Source organism: Leptidea sinapis, chromosome 25 (genome assembly GCF_905404315.1).
Source record: "Leptidea sinapis chromosome 25, ilLepSina1.1, whole genome shotgun sequence".
NCBI classification, from domain to species: Eukaryota; Metazoa; Arthropoda; class Insecta; order Lepidoptera; family Pieridae; genus Leptidea; species Leptidea sinapis.
The window spans coordinates 741,960-759,807 of NC_066289.1; the positions used below are offsets into that span (position 1 = coordinate 741,960).

The 17,848-nt window shown below is 33.7% G+C and overlaps 2 protein-coding genes across 3 annotated transcripts in view; one reads left to right on the forward strand and one right to left on the reverse strand.

The window, feature by feature from the left end:
• LOC126972240 (transmembrane protein 127-like) overlaps positions 1-17,848 on the forward strand; it is a 551,958-nt gene that overhangs the window by 399,169 nt on the left and 134,941 nt on the right. The gene's annotated exons all lie outside the window — the stretch shown is intronic.
• Positions 268-17,739, reverse strand: LOC126972217 (spermine oxidase). 2 transcript variants are annotated; one of them, XM_050818854.1, is made up of 3 exons: positions 16,318-17,739; positions 10,400-10,520; positions 268-7,914 (listed from the first exon to the last, which is right to left on the reverse strand). In XM_050818854.1, exons 1-3 carry the CDS (start codon positions 17,649-17,651, stop codon positions 7,726-7,728), a joined length of 1,644 nt encoding a protein of 547 aa, XP_050674811.1. In that variant the 5' UTR covers positions 17,652-17,739; the 3' UTR covers positions 268-7,725. The 2 variants fall into 2 exon arrangements, with proteins under 2 accessions (XP_050674811.1, XP_050674812.1); XM_050818855.1 differs by having other exon boundaries at positions 268-7,910; positions 10,396-10,520.

Sequence of the window (17,848 nt, forward strand, 5' to 3'; positions counted from 1 at the left end):
TTTTATCAAGGCTTAGGCTACCTTCAATAAATCACGTACATCTATAAATATCATCAATACTTAAGTGATTCCTCTAATGTCACAACTCACAAGAGAAGGCGGAAATGATTATTCATGTAAGTACTATCAGGTTGCTCAATATATGTAGGGACCTACGCTCGCTTCGACTTTTATTATATTTTGCGAACGGGAGACTTGTGATGAAAAACTGTAGGTACCATCAACCGATTATAATATGAGCGAATGTCGTGTGAAATAAAACACCAGTTTCTGAAATGATTTTATTTATTGCATTACAAAACCTGCACTTGACTAGAAAAATGCTTTAAATGCAAGAGAACTTCTACTCATTGTCAACAATAATAATACCAGAAGTGGATTCAGTGTGAGTGCGCCCAAGGCAAGCAATAAGTGGGCCCAGTTTGCCTAAGGGATAATCCGCCTCTAGGATATAATATACACGAACAATAACGTGATCACACGTACATAATATGCTCAAGTTTTATAAATTTATAAGTCGATACAATATCAGCTAGAATGACTTTAAAAGTGCGCAGTAAATCAAAAACAAACTCCTACTGGATAATTCCTACCAAGCGGTTAACATACAATAATGGAATTGTACATAAAAGTAATATAAATTATTATTAATAAGCTTTGGTAGGTACATAGCTAGTTATCGACTTAAGTCGAATTACGCATTTCAACTATTTATAGATTATTTAATACAATTACTTTATTTGTCAACATTTTATGTCAATCATTCCTAGTGTTGCAATACGAAAACAATTTATTTCAAAACAATTGATAAACTATTCACTTACATATTTTTATAATTAGGAGAGAAATTACGACATTTTAAGTGCGGTCCGTGTCACAATTTTTCAGTTTAACATTTCAACCTATCTAGTATAATATTTCATATCGGGTCTTTCGTTCAAGGGCCGGATTCCTAACTACCCCAAACGTACGAGCTAGACATTTTAGAGAGCAAATTCCAGAATAGGTAGGTAGGCAAGCCTAACAACATTATAACATAATAATGCCGCCGCACCAATACACACCATAATTTGAAAATTACCAAAAATAAACATGTCAGTATATTATTTATCTCACAAAAATTACACTAATTGCTAGTGTGTGGCTATCTGCCTAGTTTCCGGCTCCGCGACACTCCCACCGGCCGCCACTGTTAGGAGTCCTACATTTATACACTTAAATAAGTGCACCTACATACAATTTTAAGGTTTTATTGAATATTATAATGTAAGAAAAGATTTGAGAGTATGATACCTATAAACTGTAGTCTATAAAATAAAATACCTAGTTTTATAATTTTGATTGTTTTTTCTTTGCTTTAGTATCTTTGTAGCGCTTTTAAATTTAGTCTAAATTGTTACATTGTATTCTAATAAATAAATAAATAAATAAAAAAATATCCATAATTTTATACCGAATTTTTGAAAAATTCATTATGTAATAATTCTACATGTACTAATAACTACACGCACTAATAACATAACTCTACCGAAAGCCACATATATGGGTTATATTTGTTCGCTTAATATTCGGGCAGTTCTGATGGACATGTAATTAAGAAGACAAGAGTAGATGACACGACATAGAATTTGTGCAGAATATGATACGCAAAAGACAAAAGAAAGACGTAAAGAGCAGGTCGAATCCTACGTTCAATCAGCGTTTATCGCGAATGCGTGAAGTCTGAATATTATAAGTCTTCTGGAATTATTTTCCATAGAATTACCTTCCTATAGTTAATGTTTAAGACTAGTAGTAGAAACGCATTTTTAAAGAAAATAAGAAAATAATATGTGGTTAGAATAATAGATAGAAAATATTAATGTCTTGGGCAAATCAAGCCTCGTCTCTTTTGCTTTCTGTTAGAATTAAGTATAGGGCGACGAATGTGTGTCAACAGTTAATTAAAAAAAAATACATAACACGAAAAAAATACATGCTAAATACACGGACGAGTAAAAAAAGAAGGACTCCGCGCGGTGATATTAGCAAGTGAAGCACCGTTGCTAGTGTGTGTGCGGTACGGGGGATACTAGTTACACAATTTTTTCTCCCTTAAATAATCATATATGGCCACAAATACTTATATAGTATCGTTTTTCCACTTTTTCACAAGGCACGACGGCATTTTTAAAATATTTTATTGAGCCGCAAGCTGATGTCACAAACGATGACATTTCTCATAATGGCGGCCTATCGGCCCGTAGTAGTGTAAGTGTGTGCGTGGGGCTATGTATTTATACGTTAATCGGCTTGTTTTGGTGCTACACTGTTATGTAAGGTGACATGGAGTCCTTATTTTTGTTACAAGTCCGTTGGTAAATAGGATGTTTCATTTTATTCCATTTGATTGCGCGCGAATTATCTGTTCTTTATGGCATTTTTCCATAATAAATAGACAGCATAATATGTTATGTAATTGTAATTTGTCAACACAGCCATAGTGTGCCCCTAGCATAATAAGGGGCTGTTTCACATGTACAAGTGAAGTTACGAATAGGCTACTTGTTACTTTACTGTCGAATAAAGATTCATTTGCGTTTCATAATATATAAATAGTGTTATCTAGCAGATAAGCGCTACTTAAATTATGCGATGGATGTAGCAGCAAATATCATAGTTATCTGCCGGGTACTGGATAGCCAGACAGTGACAAGCATTTGACAAAATAATGTAAATTTTTATCATTAGTTAAATAGATATAATATTAGTTCTAAGTCATATAGACTAATTAGGGATTTACTCGAGCGTCTATTGGATAGTGAAGGTTAGATGCTAAAAAGAAAAAAAAAAGTTTATATGCCGTGTACACTGTCGCTGGTGGAGAGAGCGTGTACAATTAATTATGTAAAGAAAAGTCACAAACTAATACTCAAGCACTTCAGAGATCAATAGTATATGCGCCCCACGTGTTTCTGATAACGGAAAAATATTAATCTGCCAGTTTGTACGGGGGAGTATCATAGAAAAGTGATGTTAAGTGAACCCCTTTTATGATGTTGAGTGAACCCTGTTGTAGCTCTTATTCAAAAGACTGACGATTCGAACGTGACCAAAAGTTATGACCTATTTTTGAAAATACAAAAAAAAACATGACCATAAACATACTGAAGGGCGTCAGATTATTATAAGTACATGGTTTGAAATTTGTGACTTTCCAATTTCCTTATGCTTAAAGCTCAAATTGTTAGATTATTGAAATGAACACTGTACTGCATATAATTAACTTAAGATAAGGTGTACCTTACCTCATCTTGAGGTAATTTATTAACTTAAGTTGAGATAAGGTACCTCAATCTCACGCACTAGAGTTTTTTCGATTGTTTTTACTAATCTGATCGGCTTCCCCAGACGGTCGTCCCTATATACAGGGTTCAACGGGAGTACTTCAGAAGGTGCAAGAGTTATCTTATGTTATTCTGACACGCTCGAATAAATCCCAAAATCCCCGTTTGGGCTCCTCTACTATAATGTTTGATACATGGTTTGTTTATGATACGACTTATGGACAATATTATGAAAGGCAAATGACAATTCATAAGTTGACATTCTCAAATTTTGTTACAAAATAAATATGTGATGATTGATTGTTACTGTGAAAATAGTGGCTTTAGTGCTATTTAGAGATAGATTAGAGATTTAAAAAATATGCACTAAAAGCTTGTGTAAAGTTATTTCGTATAAGAAACAGTTTTTGGAGTTTACTCCTTAAGAATCGATTTTCATATAAGGCACCCGGTATGAGAAAATTCATATAAGGCACCCGGTATGAGAAAATTATGGAGAGTAAAATCTGCTTATCAAATGCCATAGTAACGTTTTTGGTGCGCATCATTTCTCGCGCACCTTTCACATTCTTGTATTTTGAAGCTTCATTATATTATTGAAATTGATTTATTATTATACTTTCATAAAGTTAAGTGAAAATTCTATAAATTATGGATGACAATGGTGTAAATAATAGTGCGGGAAAATTTGATAAGCACGTGGGTATTAAGTAAGTTACAATTCATACTATATTGATATGAATATGACATGTATTGTATATATAAACGTGTGCTTTGTATTTATTAAATATTGAATTATGAATATAGTTCATAAAAATTTATATGAGATATGCACATATTTAAATGTTTAATTTAATATGGAGAGTATATTACATAGCGCATTTGACGCTAAATAGACAATTTTTAACCTAACCTATTATTTTATTTTTTAAATAATACGCTTTTATTAGCTTCTGCTGTATGTCTGTTTGTAACCGACTCCATTGGACTTGATTTTGTTTAGTACCTGTTCAAAGACAATCGTTCTTGAGGAGTAAACTCTAGGCGTGCGTCGGAGCTGACACACACACTTTTTTTTAATATTTTCATTTCGTAAAACGGAATTATAGAGCGCGAGGGTGCCAAACCGAACTGCCAGATAAGTCATCAAGTAACTAAACGAAGCGGTGAAATGATTGTGACACGCAATTATTTTATTTGGTACTTTTATGTTTTTACCCATTAATTTATCTAGCCTATGATAATCTGCTACTTTACTTGGACATTGTTAAACAGCACCAAAGAGATTTAATAACAAAGCACTTCGCTATAATTTTCTTTATTGATGAGTTTGGTACATCCTATGTATTTAGATTAGAGAGTACACGAATGTAGATTAGAGAGTACACGAATGTAGATTAGAGAGAACACGAATTTAGATTAGAGAGTACACGAATGTTGCGACCGCTAGATGAGTGTACTTTAGTTATTTTCACAGCATCATGACGTACGGTATATTACTATGGGGTCATGCTGCTAACATTGATATAGTGTTTGCACTGCAAAAGAGCGCTGTTCGTGCTATATATCAGCTTGGTTATAGACAGTCTCTCAAAGAAAAATTTAAAGAAATAAATATTATGACTGTTCATTGTCAGTACATTTATGAAAATTTAATATATGTTCACAAAAATCGTCACCTTTTTGCTCTTAATAGTGATTTTCATTATTATAACACTAGAAATAAGGGATTGCTTGTAACTAATTCTAGTAGGCTTCATTAGATACATAATAGCTTTAAGGGTAAATGTATACACTTCTACAACAAAGCCCCAGCTACTGTTCAGGCATTATCTATAAATAAATTTAAATGTTTTATAAAAAAAATGGCTCTGTGGTAAATCCTATTACTCCACTGCTGAATATCTAAATGATCGGACAGCCTGGGACTAGATTGTGATTATTTTATAGCGATAGTAATGACTGTACAATATTGTATATTTTTATTGAAAAGAGCGCAAAAAAAGAATGCTGGGAGAGTTTCTTGCGCTGCTTCCTCTCTCAGAGCGCCATTTGTTTCCGAAGCGGTAGTAGTATCTAGTAGTATAAGAAATGACATCAAAAAGAATTCTAAATGAATCAATTTTGAGAAAATAAATGCCTTTTATGTCTTCTATGTGTGTTGCCACTGTGTCATCCCGAAATTTCATCAATGATTGAAGCATATAAATATAACAGAGTAATATTCATAATATAAATTCAATAAATACATTGAAACTCCGAATCGTACATAAAGCGAAACTTTTTTTAAAGGTGTAAAACACTGGGTAAGATTTCACGCAGCCTCGATAAAGAAACTATAAATTATTGTAGGTACCTACTAAAGTAAAAAGTTTTAAGTAGGTATAGAATACGCCGTAATTTCATATTGTAAATGTTGTTTACTATTGTAAATAATAGTACACAAGTAACATTATTATTATAACCGATACATAAATATTGTCTGTATTCAAAGTATGGAGGATAAAAGGTAGAGAGAACTATCTTATACAGGTAAAAAGCTGCAATATGCCCAGTAGAAGGTATGAAATGAATTTAGCCGTTGTTGACAGCGTGAAGTGGTATGAGCAAAAACAATTGAATATTTATTGGGGACATGGTAACAATTTAAATATATTTGGCACCTTCATTTCACTAAAAAAATATGTATGGAAAGTTTTACGTTAAATAAGTAAGAATTAATTGAGAATAGTTTATTATACCGTTATTTTGAAATAATTTAAAACTGGTTAATCAGTTACAATTACTGAACAAAATTTATGAGTATGTCAAAACATTATACCATGAAAATAATCATTGGCAATACGTAAAAACTGATTGCACATTTATGATTTCGTAACTATTCTTCATAGCCGGCCGTTTATTTTTGGTAATTAAAAATATTATGTATCAATTAAAATTTGATGCTCCTTTTAACATTAACCCACTAGCGCCACGAAATGGTTCTCTCCATCTCCACCCTCCGAAATTAAATCCTGAATAGTCAAAAGGTTCGGCGTTATTCCGCGTTCGGTCTTAGTAATCTGTTATAGGTCTCCGACTAGTAAAAAAAGAAGGACTCCGCGCCGTGATATTAGCAAGTGAAGCACCTTTATGCTAGAGTGTGTGCGGTTACGGGGTATACCAGTTACACATTTTTTTCTCCCTTCAATAATCATATATGCACAAATACGTTTATATTATTGTTTTTACACTATTTCACAACGCACGACGGCATTTAAAAAAAAAAATTTCGACGTAAACTGATCTGTCACAGACGATGGCAAATCTCATAATGGCGGCTGATCGGCTTGTACTTGTGTAAGTGTATGCATGGGGCTATGTATTTACACGTTTACCGGCTTGTTTTGGTGTCTCACTGTTATGTAAGGTGACACGAAGTCCTTATTTTTTTTCTCGTCCGTGTTATAGGTACGTCATTCTAGCCTGTCAAGAGTTCTAAAGCATTATATTATCTTCATAATATTATCCCTTTGGAGTTTGGATTAACACTGTAAGATTTAAACATGATGTTTTCGACGAATTACTTTTTGTAGCTTATTTATACATATAATAAAATGACGATTTTTATAGCGTGTATTATAATATAGCGATTCAACCGCCACACGTCACTTAAATTTATACACATAAACTTGACAGTTCGTATTTCATAATTAACAATATTATTGTATCTATTCAAAGTATGATTGTTTTTTTTTAAATAGTGCATAGGTACTTGATCATGAGCTGAATAATTTGAACAATTAACTTACTAGGTTACCATTGTAATGGCAAATATTGACTTTCAAATATTATCAAACAGAAAAATCAGTGGTTCCATTATACTTTTAATACTTTAATAATATAAAAATAATATTTAGTAAAATACAAAGTTGTATTAAGTAGGTACTGTTTGCTGCGTTTATAAAGAATTATATGTGCGCTATAAAAAACTATAAATTTATTTAATACCAATGGCGCCTTTTTAATGTTTGAGTTTTGGTAAATCATATTTTAGAGACGTTTATATCATTATACATTGACAAAAAAAAATAAATATCATAATATAAAATTACAAAAAAAAACATATATAATATAATCTACATTCATCCCAATATCAAGTAAATTTTTCGCATATTTCCATTACAGACATAGACAAAACTTAAATATTTTTAAGTAAGTATATGTACAGAAGCTGGAAAAAGACACGGTAACATTTCATTCAGCCTCAATAAGCGTAAATAAATAAAACAGTTAAACTATCACATTTCAATGAACTAAAAGTTAATTCTTCAGTGGAACAGGCCTGCTCACTGCAGCATGTGAAATACTTATTGTGTTGATAAAGACAATAATTCTAACTTTTATAAAGTCTTATTTTTTACCCTTCTAGTTGAATGCCTTGGATCCATGAATTGAGGTCTGCTGTACCGGGGCATTCTAGCTCATTCTCTCCAACAAGGTCGGGAGCGACTATCCTCTTAGCTGCAATCTGACCTGATAAATAGGCACCATGTACCGTTGAATAAAAGCTGCTATGGGTATGTTCGCCCGCAAAAAGTAATGCTGGCTGAAAAAAAAAATCTGTTTATTATTTTAACACAAATTATAACAGAAGTATTATGCATTTTTATTTTTTGAGCAGATCCTCTAAAATTTAATAATAATTTGTAAATAGGTACTTGATTAGTAATTAAGTAATTAAATTGATTTAATATAACAATACAGGTATTTATGTTAATTCTTATTTCAGCAATGATTTAAAAAACAACAACATAGACTTTTATTTATAGTTTCGTTATTGTGATTTAAATATACCTAACTATATCGAGATTCAAGAATTCATTTAATTAATTCTCATATTTTTTAAATTGAAAATTTCATTATGATTATTATCTTGTGTCGTTTGAAGGAATTATTTGGAAGCCAGATGAATAGCTCTACTGCCGACAAATACAAAGTGTGCTATGGTATAAATATATACTTATGGTATAAAACTGTGAAACTAAAAAAAATTAATTCAATTCAAAAAGTCTTAAAATAATCAGGCAGTTTCGATGTTTTCCCTGCCGAAATAAACAATATGAAAACGGATTTTATCTTTGAATAAGTATATTATGGCAGAGATGATAATTAAAATGTGGCCGATTGTATTAACTGTTTCATTCTAAATTTCTATATTTTTTTTTAATTATATCAAACTTCCAAGCAATATATTATGTAAATACTTTACAAAGCTTGGTTTACTGTTGCACACTTGGCCGCAACCGCAATCATCTTTACCTCAGCCAGTTGCATTTGTACATTCATCAGGTAGATTAATCCTATTATTTATTGATATATTAAAGGAAACTTTATCTATGAGCGGTGCAAAATCTCTGCTAACATAAAAACCACACCCGCAAATAGTCATTAGTTTCTTTTTATGGCGTGGCGTGCTTTATAGCCGCCACAAAACTGGATGATGAATATGGTCGTAGTAAATAAATATCGCAATCGGACAGAAATAATTTCTCCATGATCCAGATGAAACAGAAGAAAGTTATAATCCTTGCTAATTTATTTCTAATATGAGCTTAAAAGTGAAGTTTGTTGTTAGCTTACTTAAAGAAAAACGCCTTTTTTCCGGTAATTCCTCGCCTAAATAACACTCTTAACAAAATTGAAACCTTTTAGAGTAGGTACGTGCCGGTAACAACTCTCACAACAATGACAGGCAGAACGTAATATGTTCTGTGATTTAAACTCAAACTCTTCATCTAATGTGTTGCAATGTTAATGGCAAGGTTTTCTATAGTTAAGTAGAGGCATACACTAGATTGGGTTCTCCTCGAGGTATGTGATAAAAACAACTTACAGGGAACTATATCTTGATGGACGAATTGTCGAAAGCAAGGGTGCTATCTGACTCTGGCAAAATGTTATGGCAATTGGACTAGCACTGCTGTACGGTACCAAAGTTTGACGAAGAAATGGGTGGGAGATAAGATTATAACTGAATTAAGTCTCAGATGGTCACGGCCATGCACGTACCTAATCTAAAGGCCCAGTAATTATGGTGTGACAAAGTGTATTTTTCTATACCCAATAAAAAGGCAAACAGGGCAAGTCTTCCTGTGTGACAACTGTCCACAGGGGTATCAAAAGCCTCAGTGCTAAAGTTTAGGACACCGATCACCGAGAAAAATGGCGCCACGTGGTAACGAAATCAGACCTCGTGTAACGGGACAAGGCATAATGAAGGAGAAATTATACTACCAATATTTATTTTCATGCAAAATTATTTACTTATTTAAAATCAAATTGTAATATTCCTTATAATGCCTTAGTCCGAAGTATAAGTCTCCTATTCCTAGGCTGCTAGATGGTAAACATATATAGCGATTACATTTATATTAATTTCACGACTTCTGTCCATACAGTTCGTAAATTATTTGTATATAAGTTTAGTGAATGAATGTTAAATGTAGTCATAATAATTATGTTTCTCAGTTTTATAATATATAATAATCTTAAATAATAATAATTTAAAACCAAATCATTTAACCATTATTACTTGTTAGCATATATTTTTTTTCCTCTTAAACTAATATTTACTTTGTGAAAATTATTAAAGCATGTGGTAGATACCTGTAATTGTTTGTTACATTAAGTACATTATATTTAGTCTGTATTATAAATATATAACGCATCAATGTAAACAAATGTTGGTATTTCTAAATAAATAGATAAATAAATAGAAACTCATATTAACCAAAAGAGATTATTTTACTTCAGCATAGTATTTTTATTACATGCTTGCTTGCTTTATAATCTTGTGAGACAAAAGAATAACTAAAAAAGGATTTTAAAGTACGTGAATAATAAATGTGCCATTACAGTACTATCAGCTATATATCATTAACAGATAAAAAAATAAAAATTATCAATAGATACGAGTATTTTTTATGTTATCTGCAAAATTTTAATAATGGCAAACTTAAGTAAATATTTGCCCCAATGAATGAGTACAAAATATGTACACATTTTGTAAATAGTATAGTGAATATACTTGCCTTTTTATCTCGTACATTTCTAAATAATGGTTGTGCTAAACTTTCAATATCACTCTGGCTTGAACCAACACCCAAAGCTGTATATGCTCCTCTTGTATAAGGTTGCTTTTGCCAACTGGTACTGAAAAAAAATTTCTACGTATATTTATATATCTAATAGCAACCAATATTAATGACTGGGCTATTATTAATATTATGACGACCTGTATAGCTGAGTGGTTAGCGATCCTACCTACTAAGCTAGAGGTCCCGGGTTCGAATCCCGGTAGGTGCAAGCATTTATATGATGAATATGGATGTTTGTTTCCGAGTCATGGATGTTTAAATGTATTTATGTATGTTTATATGAAGTTATGTATGTTTAAGTAAGTATATTGTATTAAATATATCATTGTCTTGTAACCCATAACACAGGCTATATATACTTAACTTGGGGCAAGATAATTTGTGGGAAAATTGTGTCAATATTATTATTAATATTATATTATATTATTGACATTTGACCCTCATTTGGTAATAAACTCCCAGCCCATCTTTTAAACCATATAACAACTTAGCCTACTTAATATAATATTTTTCAATATTAGATGGCAAAGAAGAGGACTACAAAATACATCAAGGACTGCTGTCCTTGATGTATTTTGTAGTCCTCTTTCCAACCAAAAGTAAGGCAGGCGAGAATAGTTGGTAAAAAAATGATCGCATTTTTTTCGCAGCTACGGGTCTGCACAATTACACTTGAAGATCAAAAAAGTGTTAATGCCGAGTAGTATTCTACTATTTGTTTACCCAGGGTGTTTAAAAAAATTCGCGAAAGTCGACCAAAAAGCCGCGTTCTCCTACATCATGACAACTTTTCTTCAGACACTGCCAACAAAACTAAGTCATTTTTAGCTTTCGAAAAAGTACAACTCGTCACCCATCCTGCACATAGCCCCGACCTAGCAACCTGTGATTTCTGTATTTTCTCCAAAATCAAAGATTTCATGAGAGGTTTCACTTTTAAAAATTTCGAAGAGGCAGTTATAGCTTTCAAGCAGCACGTAGAAAATATGCCTTCAGATCTGTGGTCCTCCTGTTTTAAAAAATGGTTACATCGCATGAAAAATGTTTAAAATGTAAAAGAGAGTATTTTGAAAAGCAATAAACATAATATTTTTTTTATAACATGTTGCTTTATTGAGTTACGCAAAACTTTTAGTTTGACCTACGCACCAAGAAAAACAGTCAAATCTACAAATTCCAGAGTTTCATAATTTAGCATTACCTTCACCTCTGTTTGTGTCACACATCACATTTGGTAGTTGAAATCGAATACAATTAGTTTTTTTACTATTTAATAGTAGGTTATAATTTGTGGACCAATTTGATACTTTTAACATAGTATCATTCAGTATTTTGCTATCTACCCATTTTTTGTTTTATTTTGCATAAAAATGACATGTCATCAGCGAATTAAACTATATCCGCGAGTTTCTCTACAATAAAATATGGGAGATCGCTAATAAGACTAAAAAGAGAAACGAGCCAAGGATCAAACCCTGTGCCTATGAATCCTGAAAGATGTGGCATGACTATCTCTACATCGGAGCCTTCCTACCACAATATTGTCTACATACTGTTTACGACTCTTTAAGTAAGAAGTCATTAATTTTAAGGAATTGTCGCATGACCATAAAACTTAAGCTTTTTATTTAACTTTAGAACCCTTTTACTCTATAATTCAATATAAACGTACTAAAATCCACAATAATCCATAAATCAGAAGAAACACTCCAGAATCACAGCCAAGTCGAGTAGGAATCGGAGAACAAAATAATATCGCGACTACCACCAACTCTGGAATAACAATTGCGTCGCAATTTTCGATGGCGCGGAAGGGCAGAGAGGGGAGCAGGCATGGTGATATTCGCCTTGCAATTGCAGATGTAATAATAATGACAATGTTTTATTCTTCACTTTAAACAAAATCGGTGATAGTTTGTTGGAAACAACGTTCACGGCTTACAAAATAGTGCACTGATTGGAATTCTGACGCGACAACTCGTTAACTCAACTGCGAGCAAGCGATATGACCAGTCGGAACTGAAACTCAGTGTCTAGTTGTATACATAGAAGTCTACCACGGACGAATCACATAAGCAGACTAACAATAACAAGTTAACCAAACACAAAACGGGTTGTAACCGGTTTCTGCACATAATTTTGCTCACTCACACATAATTACCTCTAAGTACAATTGGCGAGGGACTATTAAAAGTGCTCTTGCTAAGTTGGGGCTCGCAGCTAAGTTTTTTCTATGATTTTTTTTAAAACTCTAGATTGTTATGTCTGGTTGGGTAGCTGATGAAACGTAGATATTTTAAACCGACTTCAAAAAAGGACGAGGTTCTCAATTCGTCGGTATGTTCTTTTTTTATGTTTGTTACCTCAAAACTTTCAACTGGGTGAACCAATTTTGATAATTCTTTTTTATTTGAAAGCTGGTGCTTCCCGTGTCCAGATCTGACAATGGCATCCATGAGAAAACCATAAAAGTCTTAAATTTGCTTTATGTATGTGGACGATATCGCGCCAACCGATTTCAATGATTCTTTTTTTATTGAAAATGATATACTTCAAAGATAGTTTGGTTGGGTTCTGATTACGGGATCCATGACAAAGTAACGGAACTCTTCAATTTTTACGAGCAAATTAAGGATACTCGGTCGAATCTTTTTTATGCTAGTAGGATATTTAAGTCATCTACCATAACGTAGTTACAGTCAAGTTATTGTCGTAGTCGAATATGATGATCAATGGAACTCCTTAACGACTTACAGTAAGGGTGCGATCTGTGGCAGTATTTCTGTCTGTAATCAAATTGCAAAGTGCTTACGTTCATTGCTGCATTGAAAAATGTAGTATATCTACACATATTTAGACAAATTGTTAGTTATTGTCCTTCAACTTATTAGTTATTCACTAAAAATCGAACAATATTTTTTTTTTAACAAAAATATCCGAATCCAAAAACACTATTCCAAAACAATAGATATATATTATGCACTAAAAAGTATAAAATAGTTGCGTATTTTTATACAATCTAATATAGTTACGATTACTGTAATTTTTGGAGTCAGTGTCAAGATAGGTTTGTAACTATATACATAGTTATAACTATGGTGAGATGTGCTTGAGTCGTGAGGAGGCGAGAGCGGGTCGCGGCGGAAGGACACCGATTCCAAAAACAACAATACTAGTAACTAGAATTAGATTGTATAAAAATACGCAATTATTTTATACTTTTTAGTGCATATTATATCTACTGATTTGGAATAGTGTTTTTGAAGTCGGATGTTTTTTTGTTAATTTTTTTTACAATATTGGTTATTGAGGTTTTTAGTCATTCATCTTATATGTAAAAATCAAATAATTGTAATAATAAGACACATTTCAAAATATTTAAGCCAGAAATCAGAGGGCCTACCATCAACTTTTAATAAGCGATGCGATTCCGATGCAGTTCAGTTTAGGTACCTAAACTGAATCACTAAACTTCGTGCCATGAAGAGCGTTTTACTGAATGGCTTTTGGATCGTTTATGAAGAATGAACGAAATAAATTTGTCTGTGGTCCGCGGTTTGAGAAAGAGATGACGCTCTACAGTCGTTGCATAAGTTTGTCTCTCTTACTCGAACCAAATGCGTTGCGTTTCGAAACCTAAAATGATATATTTTAGCGGTTTTTTTTGCATAGAAAATACTTAAAATACATTTTAAAATCGCGCTTTATAGCGTCAAATTATAAACCATTAAGCCCTTTTTTGTACTTATTAAATAATAGTAATATAAATAAATATAGTTCTATTAATTACAAATTAAATGTTTGCTAAGGTGTTTAAAATAACGAGCTATGAACGCACCTCCATCGATGTTTGATTTGACAGGACCACAGAGTACATTTTTTTTAATTCGTTCTTGCGAACAGGCGATAGCCCTGGCCCTTACTGCCTCTTCTTTAGTATTTTCATTTATGGTATTTATTTTCAGTATTTTGTTTTACAAACAAGTCCAATAAAGTATTCTCATCTCATCTTTCTAAATAAAATTTTCCTTTTCTGCATGTTTTCACTATTTTTTAAAAGTTATTAGCAACTTATTTCTAATAGCTCACTTTGACACATAAGCTATCCAGTTTAGGTTGAAATATTACCTCATTTTATGAGTGAATGAACGAACTAAATCAGTTTGCGATTCAAATGACATTATTTTTGACATCATTGCGATTTAATCAGTTTATTTTTTTTATGGAATAGGAGGACAAACGAGCCGTGGTCACCTGGTGTTAAGTGATCACCGCCGCCCACATTCTCTTGCAACACCAGAGGAATCACAAGAGCGTTGCCGGCCTTTAAGGAAGGTGTACGCGCTTTTTTTGAAGGTACCCATGTCGTATCGTCCCGGAAACACCGCACAAGGAAGCTCATTCCACAGCTTTGTAGTACGAGGGAGAAAGCTTTTTGAAAACCGCACTGTGGAGGACCGCCACACATCCAGATGGTGGGGATGATATCCTAACTTGTGGCGTGTCGTGCGAAGGTGAAATTCGGCGGCAGGAATCAGGTTAAACAGCTCTTCGGAACACTCCCCGTGATAAATGCGGTAGAAGACACACAATGAAGCGACGTCTCTACGCAACACCAAGTGATCCAGCCGTTCACAGAGCACTGAGTCCCCGACAATTCGAGCTGCTCTACGTTGCACGCGGTCAAATGGATCGAGCAGATACTGGGGTGCACCAGACCAGAGATGACAGCAATACTCCATGTGTGGCCGGACCTGCGCTTTGTAGAGCGCTAGAATGTGGGCCGGCTTGAAGTATTGCCGTGCTCTATTGATGACGCCCAGCTTCTTCGAAGCCAATTTAGCTTTGCCCTCCAGATGGCCACGGAATTGGCAACCGCTCGAGATTTCGAGACCCAGTATTCCAATACTAGGCGCGGCTTTAAGAGAAGTGTTCTCGAAGAGCGGTGATACGACAAATGGGGTTTTTTTAGTGGTAAACGCGCAAACTTGCGTCTTCTGGGGGTTAAATTGGACAAGGTTCAATTAACCCCATTCCGCGACCTTCTCGAGAGAGGACTCGATAGAAGACACAAATTTCTCCCGGCACTGGTCGACGATTTCCCGAGAGAGACCCGCATGGCCCGTGTATACAGCATCACCAGTGCTGTCATCTGCATAGCAATGCATGTTGGAGGTGTCCAACATATCATTGATATGCAGAAGAAACAGCGTAGGAGATAGCACACAGCCTTGGGGCACTCCAGCATTCACGGGCTTCGGGTTCGAGCAATATCCGTCGACAACGACCTGTAAGCTACGCCCAGTGAGGAAGCTGGAGGTGCACTTGCACAAGCTCTCGGGAAGCCCTAATGATGGAAGTGAAATGAATCATTGAATGAATGAAATCATTTGAATGATTTCATTTCATTCCTTTCATCAATCAATGAAATCATTTGATGTCAACCTAAATGACATAGCTCTAATCACGTCGTGGTACGAAATAGCAAAGCAGTTCGTTTTAGGTTGTCAATTGAATCGTAGGCCCGCAGGTAGTTTTTATAAAAAACTTTTCCGAAAGTGCAAATATCTTAGATTTTTTGCTCAATTTTCCTTGGATAGATTCTAAAATGCTTAGGGTTACTAACTAGTATTAGTCTAAGAAACATTATGTACTATGATTCAATGATCGGCAGCACTTGGTGCAATGTCCATACATTCAGATTTCTATCACCATATAATAGGCTTAATAACAATACTAACAGTTGGATGTATTTAAAAGAATAGATTGTTTGGGTAAGACAGAAACATCCTACACCTGGCTACACCTCTACAGGTAAATTTTTTATTTGTAGAACAATAAAAATCACTTACCATACACACAATATAGGCTCTGGTACAAATGGATCATTGAGAAACTTTCTCAATATCTTAGTACATGTAACACCCACTTCTTCCATAGACAAAGTTTCCATATATTCAGCCTCTTTGCCAGACACCCAACCCAATAGCAATGTTTCTGTTACTTTTGTAAATGAATAAATTTTTTTAAACCATGACTCTGATATCTCTTCCTTTGCATTAGAATTATCCCATAGTAACATCACTTCTGTGATATCTGGATTTAGAAAAGGCCTTTCATATTCTAAAAAAATTTTATCCACAGCACTAAACAAAAGTCTTTCTATTGATTCCATCTTATATTGAGGCAATTGGGGTTCAAACAAAGTTGCTGCACAGTCTTTGAGCACACCTAGTGGTATGGTGCATATGACATGATTTGCAAAATAACTTTCACCATTTTCACACATCACTTCTATATAATTATTAGATGGTTTAATTTTATTTGGGACATCACCCCTCAATTCACTTGGTTGATTTTTGTTTTCTGTAGATATTTTGGATATATCTTCTATCACAGTTTGATCCGAGTCCTCTGATTCTTCTCCCAAGTCATCAGAATTATCATTAGAGTTCCAAATAATTTTTGTCACCGGTGTACCAGACAGTATCTTCTCAGGAGCAATATTTTTAGTCATAGGTTCTAAAATACCACTGAATCCTGATGGAATCATGATATTACCACCTTGCAGCTCTGTATAACTTCCGAGCTCCAGAAGATCAATTTCATCCATAGAATTACATCCTGCTATACATGTTTCTCTTTTTAATAAGCAATCGAAGATTAGCCGTCTCAGTTTCTTCTCCTCTGAAGATGGTAAACGTTCGAGGTATATAGCAGCTTCTAAATTAATGTGCTCACCAACACTGTTTATTTCCGGTGGTGGCAAATATTGACACAAAAAGTACTCTTCACATCGCCTCAGAAAACACACATAGGCCTCGTGTATTTCATGTAATACACCAAAAGGAACTTGCTTGCCGTCTTCAGTTGCGGCTATAACTTTATGCGGTTTCGGTACATTTATTATGTTGACCAGACCATTAGCAGTAGCTAGCTCGAATATAGGATTTCCTAACACACCGTGAATCCAGTTTGCCCCTAACTCTACTCGATGATTTTTTATTGGTATGGATATAATTCTACCACCGATTCGTTTTCTCGCTTCTATTATTATGAAATCATCTATACCATTTTTTAAAAGATGATTTGCAGCGGCTAATCCAGCAATTCCAGCGCCAATTATAATTACCTTACACTTGTTTTTATCACGTTTTCTACTAGAATTTGTTTCATCGTCACCCATAATATTAAACTATATTTTTGTTTAATTTAATACCGAGCAATCAATTTGACGCTCAGCTGTAAATCATAATATTTCATAATTTTTAAAACAAATAAAAATAATTATACTGACGTTTGACAATCGCAGGCAAAGTATTAGCCAATTTTTTTTTTATGACCTGGTAATTGAGACCTTTAAGTTAAGGTACTAAATAGAAT

What these genes read in the sequence shown, in the direction of transcription:
- LOC126972217 (XM_050818854.1), bottom strand. Translation starts at nt 17,651, where the DNA reads ATGGGTGACGATGAAACAAATTCTAGTAGAAAACGTGATAAAAACAAG. An exon ending in GAGCCTATATTGTGTGTATG is followed by an intron (nt 10,521 to 16,317) that starts GTAAGTGATTTT and finishes ATTTTTTTTCAG; the next exon opens with TACCAGTTGGCAAAAGCAAC. An exon ending in GAAATGTACGAGATAAAAAG is followed by an intron (nt 7,915 to 10,399) that starts GCAAGTATATTC and finishes TTTTTTTTTCAG; the next exon opens with CCAGCATTACTTTTTGCGGG.